General features: G+C 43.2%; 1 protein-coding gene across 5 annotated transcripts in view; it reads right to left on the reverse strand.

The window, feature by feature from the left end:
• Positions 1-11298: 11298 nt before the first annotated feature.
• The window catches only part of LOC121385416 (synaptic vesicular amine transporter-like), a 46737-nt gene continuing 44650 nt past the window's right edge, over positions 11299-13385 (reverse strand). For all 5 annotated transcript variants that reach the window (XM_041516088.1, XM_041516089.1, XM_041516086.1 and 2 more), the window contains one exon: positions 11299-11801. In XM_041516088.1, the coding sequence (XP_041372022.1) occupies positions 11691-11801 (111 nt within the window). In that variant the 3' untranslated portion in view covers positions 11299-11690. The remainder of the gene's footprint in view (positions 11802-13385) is intronic.

Genomic DNA, 13385 nt, shown 5'->3' on the forward strand with positions numbered 1-13385 from the left:
AATGGGAGCTCCTAGGCCTATGCACAGAGGTAACTACCTATTACCTACTAATGAAAACCAATATCAACGGTCAAGGTATGTGCTGTTTTGTCTGTGGGAAAGTGCATATTATGAAAGATCCCTTTTTTTGGCTGCCATTCAGCTAATGGAAAAAAGAAAGAAAGAAATTTTTTATTTAACGACGCACTCAACACATTTTATTTATGGTTATATGGCATCAGACATATTGTTAAGGACCACACAGTTTGAGAGGAAACCTGCTGTTGCCACTACATGGGCTACTATTTCCGATTAGCAGCAAGGGATCTTTTATTTGTGCTTCCCACAGGCAGAATAGCACAAACCATGGCCTTTGTTGAACCAGTTATGGATCACTGGCCAGTGCAAGTGGTTTGCACCTACCCATGGAGCCTTGCGGAGCACTCACTCAGGGTTTGGAGTCGGTATCTGGATTAAAAATCCCATGTCTCGATTGGGATCCGAACCCAGTACCTACCAGCCTGTAGACCGATGGCCTAACCACGACGCCACGACGCCACCGAGGCCGGTTCTCTGAAGACTAAGTGTCAGAATTCACAGAAGTTTGACGTCCAATAGCCGAGGATTAATTAATCAATGTGCTCTAGTGGTGTCGGGGGCAGGATGTAGCCCAGTGATAAAGCGGTCGCTTGACGCACAGTCGGTCTAGGATCGATCCATGTTGGTGGGCCTATTGGGCTATGTTTCGTTCCAGCCAGAACAGCATGCATCACGACTTGTATATCAAAGGTCGTGGTATGTGCTATCCTCTCTGTGGGTGGGTGCATAAAAAAAAAAATCCCTTGGTATTAATGGAAAAATGTAGCGGGTTTCCTCTCTATATGCAGCACTAGCTGTGGGTCAGTAGATAATTTTGCCAAATTATCTACTATACTTCAAAAATTTCTAAAACAGTTATTTTCTAACAAAATATAAATTATTACATGAAATTAATTCGCCAAATTAAAAAAAAAAAAAAAAAAAATGTTTTTGAAATTCGCGAATATGGCAAGGCCAGAGCTAGCCGTGATATGTCAAAATTACCAAATGTTTGACATCCAATAGCTGATGATTAACAAATCAAAGTGCTCTAGTGGTGTCGTTAAACAAAGCAAACTTTATTAAGCAGTGTCGATGTACAGAACAAACAGAACACACCATAACCTGTCATATATATACCAGTTGGGGCTATGTGGTAGAAAAAGGAATCATAAATCTCGACTATGATGTGATACATACCACCACCACTATCCACCCCCAACCCCCATCTAAAAATTATCATGTGTTAATGGCCTACCCTCAATAGCTGAGGTTCAAAGATGGCAGCTTCCATTGGCATTGTATTTATGGAATTAATCTCTGTATGCAACATACAGCACAATGTATGTATGGTAGTCACCTGGGCCCGGTAACATAAAGCACTTGTAACACTTGTCAGACGTACACCATATATAATGTCTGGTGTACCATATATAATGTCTGGTGTACGTCTGAGTGTTACAAGTGCTTTGTGTTACCGGGCCCTGGATCCTTGTTAAGTGTGACACTAGGTAAAAGATGGTTGGCAGTACATATTAAAAGAGGAGATGTGGTCAGAATGACACAATACTGTTTTAACAAGTCTTATGTATTATATATTACAAATTAATTTCCTGTGACTATATAATTAGGTATAAACTATCACTCAATGCTAAAATCTTAGTTTTCAGACAGAAATACCATGCCATTGTTTGATGAAAAACAAAACGCTTTAACTGTTAAATAATAAACTGGATATTATACCTTTAAATTATCTCAGTCGGCGTATACCGAATTTCTGTTCCTTCCAACACTACTTTCTGTGGCCTACACCAATTTCAATACAATTCTTATATGTACTGAAAGCGTATAGATTTATTCGACAACAAAACTGCTATCGCGGGAGACACTTTGACAGTTGTCTGTTCGCAGCATATTGGCTACTTGCATTACTACTAGTAGTAGTAATATACATACGCCATCTTACACGCAAAAACAGTGCAGTATGCAACAGCTTGTGGCTAGTGCCATTCACGCGTGCTTAAACGGTTTGTGTCACTTCCGCGTTGCGCGTGCACCATTCCCTCGCGAAAACAACAAAGTAGACACAATATAGAAGCTAAAAAAAAACAAGAGAGAGAGAAAATGCAGATCACTCACCGACACTCGCCCGAACAGACGAATACAACTGTCAGATTGATACACTATACGTAACTTCCTTGGCTCTGCACCTAACGGTAACAGCCAAACGAGTAGCTATCCACCCACGCGTTTGTGGCCACTGTGCCCAGTCTGAATAGAATGATGAGTCCGGTTACGTCCCTTGATGCCGGCAAATGGCATCGGGTCTCGGGGTCACGTCGTAACAATAGCTGTGCTATCATGGTTACTCTATAGTTGCATATGTATATATCTACATGTATATATATATCTATGTAGTCAGTTTTAACTCAATGTTTTATTATTATTATTACATGTATGTTTTTAGTAGTGTGGGTGGTGTGTGTGTGTGGGGGGGGGGGTTAGCTCAATGGTGGAGGGTTCGCCTAAGGTGCATGGGTCACAGGGTCGATTCTAGGGCGGTTCTAGGAAATAATGGGGGACTAACAGGAAAAGGGCACATGGACCAACTGTCAATAGGGCATTCCAATGGGAAACACCCCTGCGCGTGCTGTAACCTCACCGTGGTGCAGGGGTGTAACATTCTCTTTGAGAATGGCCAATACAGCACAAATTAAAGTTTAGAGTAAAATTCGGTGTTCGTAAAATTCCGTGATATTTGTATTTGTATTTTTGCACAGTTCTTTACACTGTTTTTGTTTAAACCTTGAATTTTTATATTGATGTTGATCATCACTTTATTTATTTGCATTACCATAGTTTGACACCCAATAGCCGATGTATCGTGCTGGGGTGTCGTTAAACATTCATTCATTCCAATGGGAAACAAATTTTTAAAAAGGGGGAAAGGCTTACGGCTATTTTTAGGTGGGGGGGGGTCTCTCCTCTCTTCTCTGTCTCCTCTCTATCTCTCTGGTCTCTCTCTCTCTCTCTCTCTCTCTCTCTCTCTCTCTGTGCTCTTCTGTGTCTCTTCGTTATCTCTCTCTCCCTGCTCTGCTCGCTTTCCCCCTTTACAATTTTGCTCTCCTTTCTCTCTTTTGTCTCCTTGTTATCATCTGTCTAATCCCTGCTTCACAACATTTGTATAAAATTCAGAAATGATATAGATCAATGTGATTTGCAAGCTGTTACATAGTGGTTATAAAAAGAGCTCATTCAAATAATAATAATAAAACGCCCATAGATTTGACATGTTTAATAATAATAAAGCCACAAAATGACGCCACAGGGGGCGGTAAACGTCTACACTCCTGTAGCACAATGTTTTCTGATTCATCATTCAATAACAGGAACGGGATGTCAGCCCAGTGGTGGTAAGGCACTCGCATGATGCATGGTCAGTCGATTTTTTTAACATGTATTAACTGGGCTACGTCTCGCCTCCTGACATTTTTAATGTCATCTCTTTCAACAATTAGGAAGCCGAGGACAGAGCCCAGTAAGTAAAGCGCTCACATGACGCGAGATGGTCGGTCTAGGATCGGTTCCTGTGATGAGCCTTAAACTGGGACCAAATTTCCTTCCAGCCACGTGCAACCACGACTGGTATTTCAAAGGCATATTTGGACATACACTCAATTTACATATGTCTCTTCATTCACCTCTAAAATTCTTTGTAAGATAATGCCTGAATCGTTTCAATGTCTTAGACCAGGTCTCGCCCTCCCTTTCGCTCTATTCTCACACACCCCCCCTTCATCCCCCCTCCCCCCCCCCCTGTCCTATCCCCACCTCCCCCCCCTCCTTCTCTCAGGTAAATCCCTATCTAGAGCTATATCTAGAAGAGAGCTTCGCCTGCCCCTCTCTCTAGCTTCTCTATCCCTTTCTTCCCTCTTCCCTTCCCCCCCTGCACTCCCACTTTTTTCACTCTCCCTTACCCCTCCCTTCTCCTTCCCTTCCTCCTTCCCCTTCCCTTCCCCCCCCTCAACTTCCCCTTCCCCCTCCCCCGTTTTCCCCCTTTCTGCTTCCCTTTCCCCCATCTTTTCCCTCTCTCCCTCCCCTTTTTTTACTTCCCCTCCCTCTTCTCCCCACTCCTTCCTCCACCCTCCCTCCTCCCCTCCCTCCTTCCTCTTCCCTTTCCCTCTTCTTCCCCTCTCCCTCCCTCCCCCTCTTCTCTCCCCCCCCCCCCTCTCTCTCTTTCCCCTTCCTCTTTCTCTCTCTTCTCTTTTTTCTCTTTCTTCTCTCTTCCCCCCCCCTCCCCCCCCTTCCCTCTCCCTTCCCCTTCTTCTCCCTCTTTCCTCCCTCTTCTCCCCCCCCCTCCCCTTTCTTTTCTTTTCTCTCCCCCTCCTCCCCCCTTCTTCCCTCCCCCCCCATCCCCTTTCCCCTTCTTCTTTTTCTTCTCTCTTTTTCTTGTCCCCCCCCCCCTCCCTTTTCTCCCTACTGTTCTTTCCCCTTCTTCCCCCCTTTCTCCCTCCTTCCTCCCCCCCTTTTTTTCTCCCCCCTCATTTCTTACCCCCCCTTATTTCCTCTCCTTCCCCCCTTTCTTTTCCCTTCCTTCCCCCTCCCCCCTCCTCCTTTTTCCCCTCCCCCCTCCCCTTCTCTCCTTATTTTCCCCCTTCTTCTCTCCCTTCCCCCCCCCTTAAATTTTCCCTCCTTTCTCCCTTTCCCCTCCTTCCTTTTTTCCCTCCTTTCTTCTCCCCCCCCCACTTTTTCCTTTCCCCTTTTCTTTTTCCCCTATCTTTCCCCCCCTTCTCTTCCCACCCCCCTTTTCCTCCGTCATTTCCTTCCCCTCCTTTTCCTCAGTTTCCCCTTTTCCTCCTTCCTTTCCCTCCCCTTCCCCTCCTCTCTTCCTCCTTTCCTTTTTTATCTCCCTCTTCTTCCTTTTTTCCCCCTCCACTTTTTCCCCTATCTTCTCCCCTACCCATCTCTTTTTTTTCCTCTTCCCTCCTTCCCTCCCCTTCCCCCCCCCTTCTTCTCTTTCTTTCCCCCTCCTTTTCCTTCCTCTCTCTCTTTTTCCCCTTCTCCTTTCTTCCTCCTCCCCTCCCCCCTCCCCTCCTTCTCCCTTTCCTACCCACTTCTTTTTTTTTTCTCCTTCTTCCTTCCTTTTTTTCCTTTCCCTTCCTCTCCCCCTCCTTTCTTCCCCCCTTCCCCCCCCCTTCCCCCCCTTTTCTCTTTTTCCTCCCCCCTTCCCCTATTCTCCTCTTCCTTTCTCCTCCCTTCTTTTTTTTCCCCCTCCCCCCCCTCCCCTTTCCTTTCTCCCTCCCCTTTTTCCCCCTCCCCTTTCCTTCTCTTCCCCCTCTCCTTATATCTCCACCCCTCTTCCCCCCTCTTTCCCTTCCTAATCTCCTTTCTCTTTCTCCCTTCTTTTCCCAAACTTTTCCCTCTTATTCCTCTCCCTCTTCTTCCCCTCCTTTTTTTTCTCTCCCTCCTTCCCTCTCTTTCCTCCTCATTCTCCCCCTCCACTTTCTCTCTTCTCTATTTCCTATTCCTCCTTACCTTCCCCTCCCCCCTCCCCCCCTCCCTCCCCTCCCACTTTTCCCCCTCCCTTCCCTCCCTTCTCTTCCCACTCCCCCCCTTCCCTCTCCTTTCCCTCTCCTTTCTCTCCCTACCATTACTCTTCTCCCCCCTTCCCTCCTCCTCCTCTTCCCCTCCTTACCTCCCTCTTCTCCCCCTCCCTCTTCTTTCTTCCTCCCCCTCCCTTTTCTCTCTTTCTCTCTCTATCTTCCCTTCTTTCCTTTTACCTCCCTTTTCTCTTCCTCCTTTTTCCCTTCCTCTTTCTTATCCTCTTTTTCCTTCTTCTTCTCCTTCTCATCTCCACTTTCCTCTTCCTCCCTTCCCTTCCCTTTTCTTTTCCACCTCCCCCCTTTCCCCTCTCTTCTTTCCTTCCTCCTTCTCTCACCTCTCCTTACTTTCCTTCTCTCTTCCCTTCTCTCTTCCTTTCTCTCCCCCTTTCCCCCCCCTCCTCTCCTCTATCCTCCCTTTCCACCTTCTTCTCGCCCTTCTCCCCCCTTTCTCTCCCCCTCTCCCCCCTTCCTTTTTCCCTCTCCCTCTTTCCTCATCCCCTTACCTCTTTTCTCTTCCCACCTCCTCCTTTCTCTTCTCGCCCTTTCCTTCCCTCCCCCTTTTTACCCTCCCCTTCCCTATCTTCTCGCCCTCCCCCCTTACCTCCCCCTCCCCCCCTCCCTTCATCCCCTTCCCTCCCTTCCTCTTCCCCCCTCTCTCCCCCCCTCCCCCCTTCTCTCCTCTTCCTCCCCTTCCCCTCCCTTCCCTTCTCTTTCCCTCCCCTCTCTCCCTCCCCTCCCCCCCCCTTTTCTCCCCTTTCTCCTCCTTTCCCCTTCCCCTTCCCCCCCCTTCCCCTCTTTCTCCTTCCCCCCCTCTTCCCCTTTTTTCCCCTCCTCCCTCTCCCCCCCCCTTTCCCTCTCTTTTCGCCCCCCCTCCCCTTTTTCCCCCTTCCCCTCCCCCCCTCCCTCTTCTCCACTCTCCCTTCCCCTTTCCCTCCCTTTCTCCCTTCCTTTCCTCTCTTTCCCCCTTTCTCGCTCTTTTCTCGCACCTTCTCCCTTTCCCTTCCCTCTTTTCCCTTTTATTCTCGTTCCCCCCCTCCTCCCCCCCACCAGGACAAAGGCCTTGGTATGTGTTTTCCTGTCTATGGGAAAGTGCATATAAAAGATCCCTTGCTGTATTAGCAAAAATGTGGAGGGTTTCCTGTTATGACTACGAGTCAGAATGACTAAATATTTGACATCCAGTAACTGATGATTAATTAATCAATGTGCTCTAGTGGTGTTGTTAAACAAAACAAACTATTTTATGTCCATAAATTTACCCCCATCCACAATGTATGGGGGTATATCGAACCTCTACACTAAAAAGTACATTGGATACATATACGAACGTGGACTGCATATTTTTACACCGATTAAAAAGAAATATAAAATTGGCTAGTGTACCTAACAAACCACCTTCATACACTTATTTACACTCTTCATACATGACTAAATCTATCAAATGGGATGGGACATAGCCCAGTGGTAAAGCATTTGCATGATGCGCGATTGGTCTGGGATCGATTCCCGTCGGTGGACCCATTGGGCAATTTCTTCTTCCAGCCAATGCTCCACAACAGGTGTAACAAAGGCTGTGGTATGTACTATCCTGCCTGTGGGACGGTGCATATAAAAATTCCCTTGCTGCTAATTAAAAAAGAGTAGTCCATGAAGTGGCGACAGCAGGTTTCCTCTCTTAATATCTGTGTGGTCCTTAACCATATGTCCAACCCCATATAACCGTAAATAAAATGTGTTGAGTGCGTTGTTAAATAAAACATTTCCTTCCTTCCTTCCAGTGGTAAAGTGCTCTCCTGATGCACCGTTGGTCTAGGATCGATCCCCGTCAGTGGGCTCATTGGGCTATTTCTTGTTCCATCTTGGTGTGCCACGACTGGTGTATCAAAGGCCATGGTATGTGTTATCCTGTCTGTGGGATGGTGCAACCAGTCTCATTCCAGCCAGTGCACTACTACTGGTATATCATAGGCCATGGTATGTGTTATCCTGTCTGTGGGATGGTGCAACCAGTCTCATTCTAGCCAGTGTACCACGACTTGTATATCAAAGGCCATGGTATGTGTTATCCTGTCTGTGGGATGGTGCAACCAGTCTCATTCCAGTCAGTGTACCACAACTGGTATATCAAAGGCTGTGGTATGTGTTATCCTGTCTGTGGGATGGTGCAGCCAGTCTCATTCCAGTCGGTGTACCACGACTGGTATATCAAAGGCCGTGGTATGTGCTATCCTGTCTGTGGGATGGTGCAGCCAGTCTCATTCCAGCCAGTGTACCACGACTGGTATATCAAAGGCCATGGTATGTGTTATCCTGTCTGTGGGATGGTGCAGCCAGTCTCATTCCAGCCAGTGTACCACGACTGGTATATCAAAGGCCATGGTATGTGTTATCCTGTCTGTGGGATGGTGCAGCCAGTGTATCACGACTGGTATATCAAAGGCCATGGTATGTGTTATCCTGTCTGTGGGATGGTGCAGCCAGTGTACCACGACTGGTATATCAAAGGCCATGGTATGTGTTATCCTGTCTGTGGGATGGTGCAGCCAGACTCATTCCAAACAGTGTACCACGACTGGTATATCAAAGGCCATGGTATGTGCTATATTCAGTCTGTGGAATGGTGCATATAAAAGATCCCTTGCTACTAATGGAAAAATGTAGGTTATTTTCTCTCGAAGACTGTATGTCAAAATTACCAAATGTTTGACATCCAATATCTGATGATTAATAAATCAATGTGCTCTAGTGGTGTTGTTAAATAAAACAAACTCTTTAACCCTTTCCCCTCTGGGCATACAGACTTTATGGATGGCTTTTAATATTAACCCAGTGGGTTATTTAAATACTACAGAGGATAACCTACCTGTAATCATCAAAGATTTCAAAAGGCATATCAGATTTTGATATTCATTTTGTAATAAGGAACTATTTCCTCAACCGACAAATGATGGTGTGGTGTCTTAAACTGAGATACATGCTGCACCCTTCAAAATAAAATGACAAAATTTTACTATAAGGTGTTATTTTGATGGACTCAGTCTTAATTTAATTTTCACATGGTTTTATACTGCAGGGACTCACTCTGAATAGAAGCAGTGCACTGTTGCAGATTTTATAATATTTTCTCAAGGGAGTGGATGGAAAAGGTATTTTGTAACAACATAATTAATAAAATCTGACAAATTAATCCATTAACAACCATTTAAAATAATGATATTTTTGCTGTAATTAATTATATTATTTATTCAAATTTATTCATAATAGGTAGTTTGGGTGGGACACAGCCCAGTGGTAAAATGCTCCCTTGATGTATGGTCGATCTGGGATCAATCACCGTCGGTGAACGCATTGGGCTATTTTTAACTTCTACCAGTACACCATGACTGATATATCAAAGGCTGTGGTATGTGCTATCCTGTATATGGAATGGTGCATATAAAAGATCCCTTGCTACAAATGACAAAAAATTTAGCAGGTTTTTTCTCTAAGACTATGTCAAAATTGTTAAAATGTTTTACATCCAATAGCTGATTATTAATAATGCAATGTGCTCTAGATGTGTCATTAAACTAAACAAACTTTATCTTTTTATAATAGGTAAAAAAATGTACAAAGATTTTTTTGCTGTCCAGTATATTATTCAGTTTGTTGTTTTCTTAAAGGCATACTGTCACGGATGTAAGGACCTATTTCTCTAAAAATGGATAATAACTAAAAATTACATTAATTGTTGGAAACCAAATCTAGCCATTGCATCACCTTAACTGAACCATGATGGAGTGAAATCCATGTCAACCCTCTCGGCAATATTAGTCTTTGAATTATGGACCATTGCCATAATTCAATTATTTTTACAAAATATCATTAATAAATGGAGTATGGTGGTTATGAAGATGGTTGAATAAAGTACATTTAGGGACAAATAAAATTATTGTTGTTCAGGTAATACTTTGTTAGACCATTAAATAGGTAAGTGGTCTGTGACAAAATGCCTTTAAGTTGTCAAGACTTTGTGGAAATGGAGTTACAGCACCCTACCGGCCTCGGTGGTGCAGTGGTTAAGCCATCAGACTACAGGCTGGTAGGTACAGGGATCACAGTCCAGTACCAGCTCCAACCCAGAGCAAGTTCTTAAGGGCTCAATGGGTAGGTGTAAGGCCACTACACCCTCTTCTCTCTCACTAACCAATAGCCAACTAATAACTAACCCACTGTCCTGGACAGACAGCCCAGATAGCCGATGTGTATGCCCAGGTCAGCGTGTATGAAAATAAGTTGAAATGAATGAAATACAGCACCCTCTTAGAGACCCCATGATGCGCGGTCGGTTTAGGATTGATCCCCATCGGTGGACCCATTGGGCTATTCTCGTTCCAGCCAGTGCTCCACAACTGGTGTATCAAAAGCTGTGGTATGTGCTATCCTGTCTGTGGGATGGTGCATATAAAAGATCCCTTGCTGCTAATCAAAAAGAGTAGCCAATGAAGTGGCGACAGCGGGTTTGCTCTCTCAGTACCTGTGTGGTCCTTAACCATATGTCTGACACCATATAACAATAAATAAAATGTGTTGAGTGCATCATTAAATAAAACATTTCATTCATTTCATTCCCTCTTAGAGATCTCTGGTCACCACAGTGCTAAAATACCTTTTTGACTCTGCTGTATGCAGAGATATGATTACAAAAATGTTTCAACATTTTACCATTCAGATATAGTCGTCCCCTATATTCTGAGACCTACTTCAGTATTTAATCATCATTTATATTTATCCCTCCCACAATCCCATCACAAATTATCTCCAACAGAGGCGAATCGAAGGGGGTTGAGGGATTGGAACATGAGACATGTCATCCCCTAAATATAATGAAGTGTCTCTTTCTAGACTTACCAGCCTCGGTGGCGTCGTGGCAGGCCATCGGTCTACAGGCTGGTAGGTACTGGGTTCGGATCCCAGTCGAGGCATGGGATTTTTAATCCAGATACCGACTCCAAACCCTGAGAGTGAGTGCTCCGCAAGGCTCAGTGGGTAGGTGTAAACCACTTGCACCGACCAGTGATCCATAACTGGTTCAACAAAGGCCATGGTTTGTGCTATCCTGCCTGTGGGAAGCGCAAATAAAAGATCCCTTGCTGCCTGTCGTAAAAAGAGTAGCCTATGTGGCGACAGCGGGTTTCCTCTAAAAACAGTGTCAGAATGACCATATGTTTGACGTCCAATAGCCGATGATAAGATAAAAAATCAATGTGCTCTAGTGGCATCATTAAATAAAACAAACTTTACTTTACTTTTACTTTCTAGACTTTTAATTTTGTTTTTCATTGAGTGACCCTTATCACGAGTTGATCCACAAGCCATTTATCTCTTAAGCTATTTCATCTCACGCGTTTGGTTAGGATACAGCGATTGAAATCAATGATTTCAAAAATAATCGCTTGCATTGCTCGCATCCAGTTAGGATACAGCTTTAGTGCTGCCAAAATATTTCCTGAATCAGTTCATGTTATATGTTGTTATATATCAATTCACTTGTTCTTTTCATGAACATTTTAGTTTACACATATGGCATATATCTTGTGGAAAGATGTTTTAGTTGGCACTATCTCTTGTAAAAAGATGTTTTATTTTTCACATTATATTTTGTACAGAGGTGTTTTATTTTCCACATTATATTTTGTACAGAGATGTTTTATTTTCCACATTATATTTTGTACAGAGGTGTTTATTTTCCACATTATATTTTGTACAGGGGTGTTTTATTTTCCACATTATATTTTGTACAGAGGTGTTTATTTTCCACATTATATTTTGTACAGAGGTGTTTTATTTTCCACATTATATTTTGTACAGGGGTGTTTTATTTTCCACATTATATTTTGTACAGAGGTGTTTTATTTTCCACATTATATTTTGTGCAGAGATGTTTTATTTTCCACATTTATCTTGTGGAAAGATATCCTAGTGTCTTGTTGACGTTTTCTATATCCGGGTTTCTGCTCTGGTATTCATGTCTTCATTGCTTTGGCAGTTTCAGTGAGTTGTAGTTGTCTTCAAAGTACCCTTGTCTGAACTGGGTTTACTGTATCTGTTCTGATTGTATGTTATGTACTGTACTGGGCTCGGGTCTTTCATAATAAGTACCTGAAATTATAAATAGAGAATACCTAGTTAATGACGTCGGATATCTGCTTTATCCTGTGAAGGTAAGAATGGGAAAATCTGTGAGGCTTTGCTGAGCGGAATTTCTCATTCGGCCTGAACAGGATAAAGCCAATATCCGGCGTCATTAACTAGTTATTATCTTTATCCTGCAGATGGCTCGCTCGATACACGGTCGGTCTGGGATCGATCCCTGTTGGTGGGCCCATTGGGCTATTTCTCATCACAGCCAGTGCACCACAACTGGTATATCAAAGGCCATGGTATGTGCTATCCTGTCTGTGGGATGGTGCATATAAAAGATCCCTTGCTGCTAATCGAAAAGAGTTTCCTCCCTCAATATCTGTGTGGTCCATAACCATATGTCCGACGCCACATAACCGTAAATAAAATGTGTTGAGTGCGTCGTGAAATAAAACATTTCCTTCCTTCCTTCCTTCACTCATTCTGAACGATAAAGAAAAATACTACCAAGCTTATGAGAGTCAGAGGCGAGTTAAAGTTAGGTTTTGTTCAACGACACTACTAGAGCACATTGATTTATTAATAATCGGCTATTAGATGTCAAACACTTTGTAATTTTGACATAGTTTTAGATAGGAATTCACCCACAACATTTTTCCATTGGTAGCAAGGGATCTTTGATATGCACCATCCCACAGACAGGATAGCACATACCACAGCCTTTGATATACCAGTCGTGGTGCACTGGATGGAATGGGAAATAGCCCAATGGGTCCACCAACGGGGATTGATCCTAGAGTGACTGCGCATCAGGCGAGCGCTTTATCCATGGGATACATCCCACTCCACAATTTGTATGTGAATAAAATATTAACAGAAAAATGTAGCGAGTTTCCTCTCTAAGACTAAGTTAAAATTACCTAATTTTTTTACATCCAGTAGCAGATGATTAAGAAATCAATATGCTCTAGTGGTGTCGTTAATCAAAACAAACTTTGACTTTTGAATTCGTGAAAGATTTGGCAGTCTACAGTCGATTTTCTGCTTCAATGACTGAACTCAGCCATGATATACTGTAAATTATAAAATATTAGCGATTTTAAAATTTATCAAAATCCACATATGTGACATATTAGCAATATAAAACTTTAGCTAGGTCATCATATTTGACAGTCTACGGTCGATTTTCTGCTTCACTGACTGAACTCGGCCATGATATACCGTATATTATAAAATATTAACAATCTTAAAATTTAGCAAAATCCAAATATGTGACATATTAGCGATATAAAACTTTAGCTAAGTCATCATATCAGAAACTGAAAAACGAATAAGCTTAAGTTGCAGGATCAGCTGAAATAATGTTTTTCACGAATCTTGATGTAATGCAGCTTACGGACATCTTGAATTTAGTAGAACATTACAGTAATGTGCATGCTAACTAACTATTGTTGTTTGCTATCCTTTTGGTTTAAGCGATAGCATGTATTTATTTATTTCAACTTATTTTTGTGCTTATATCCAATTAAGGTTCAAGCACACTGTCCTGGGCACACACCTCAGGTATCTGGTCTGTCTGTCCAGGACAGTGGGTTAGTTGTT

Source organism: Gigantopelta aegis, chromosome 11 (assembly GCF_016097555.1).
Source record: "Gigantopelta aegis isolate Gae_Host chromosome 11, Gae_host_genome, whole genome shotgun sequence".
NCBI classification, from domain to species: domain Eukaryota; kingdom Metazoa; phylum Mollusca; class Gastropoda; order Neomphalida; family Peltospiridae; genus Gigantopelta; species Gigantopelta aegis.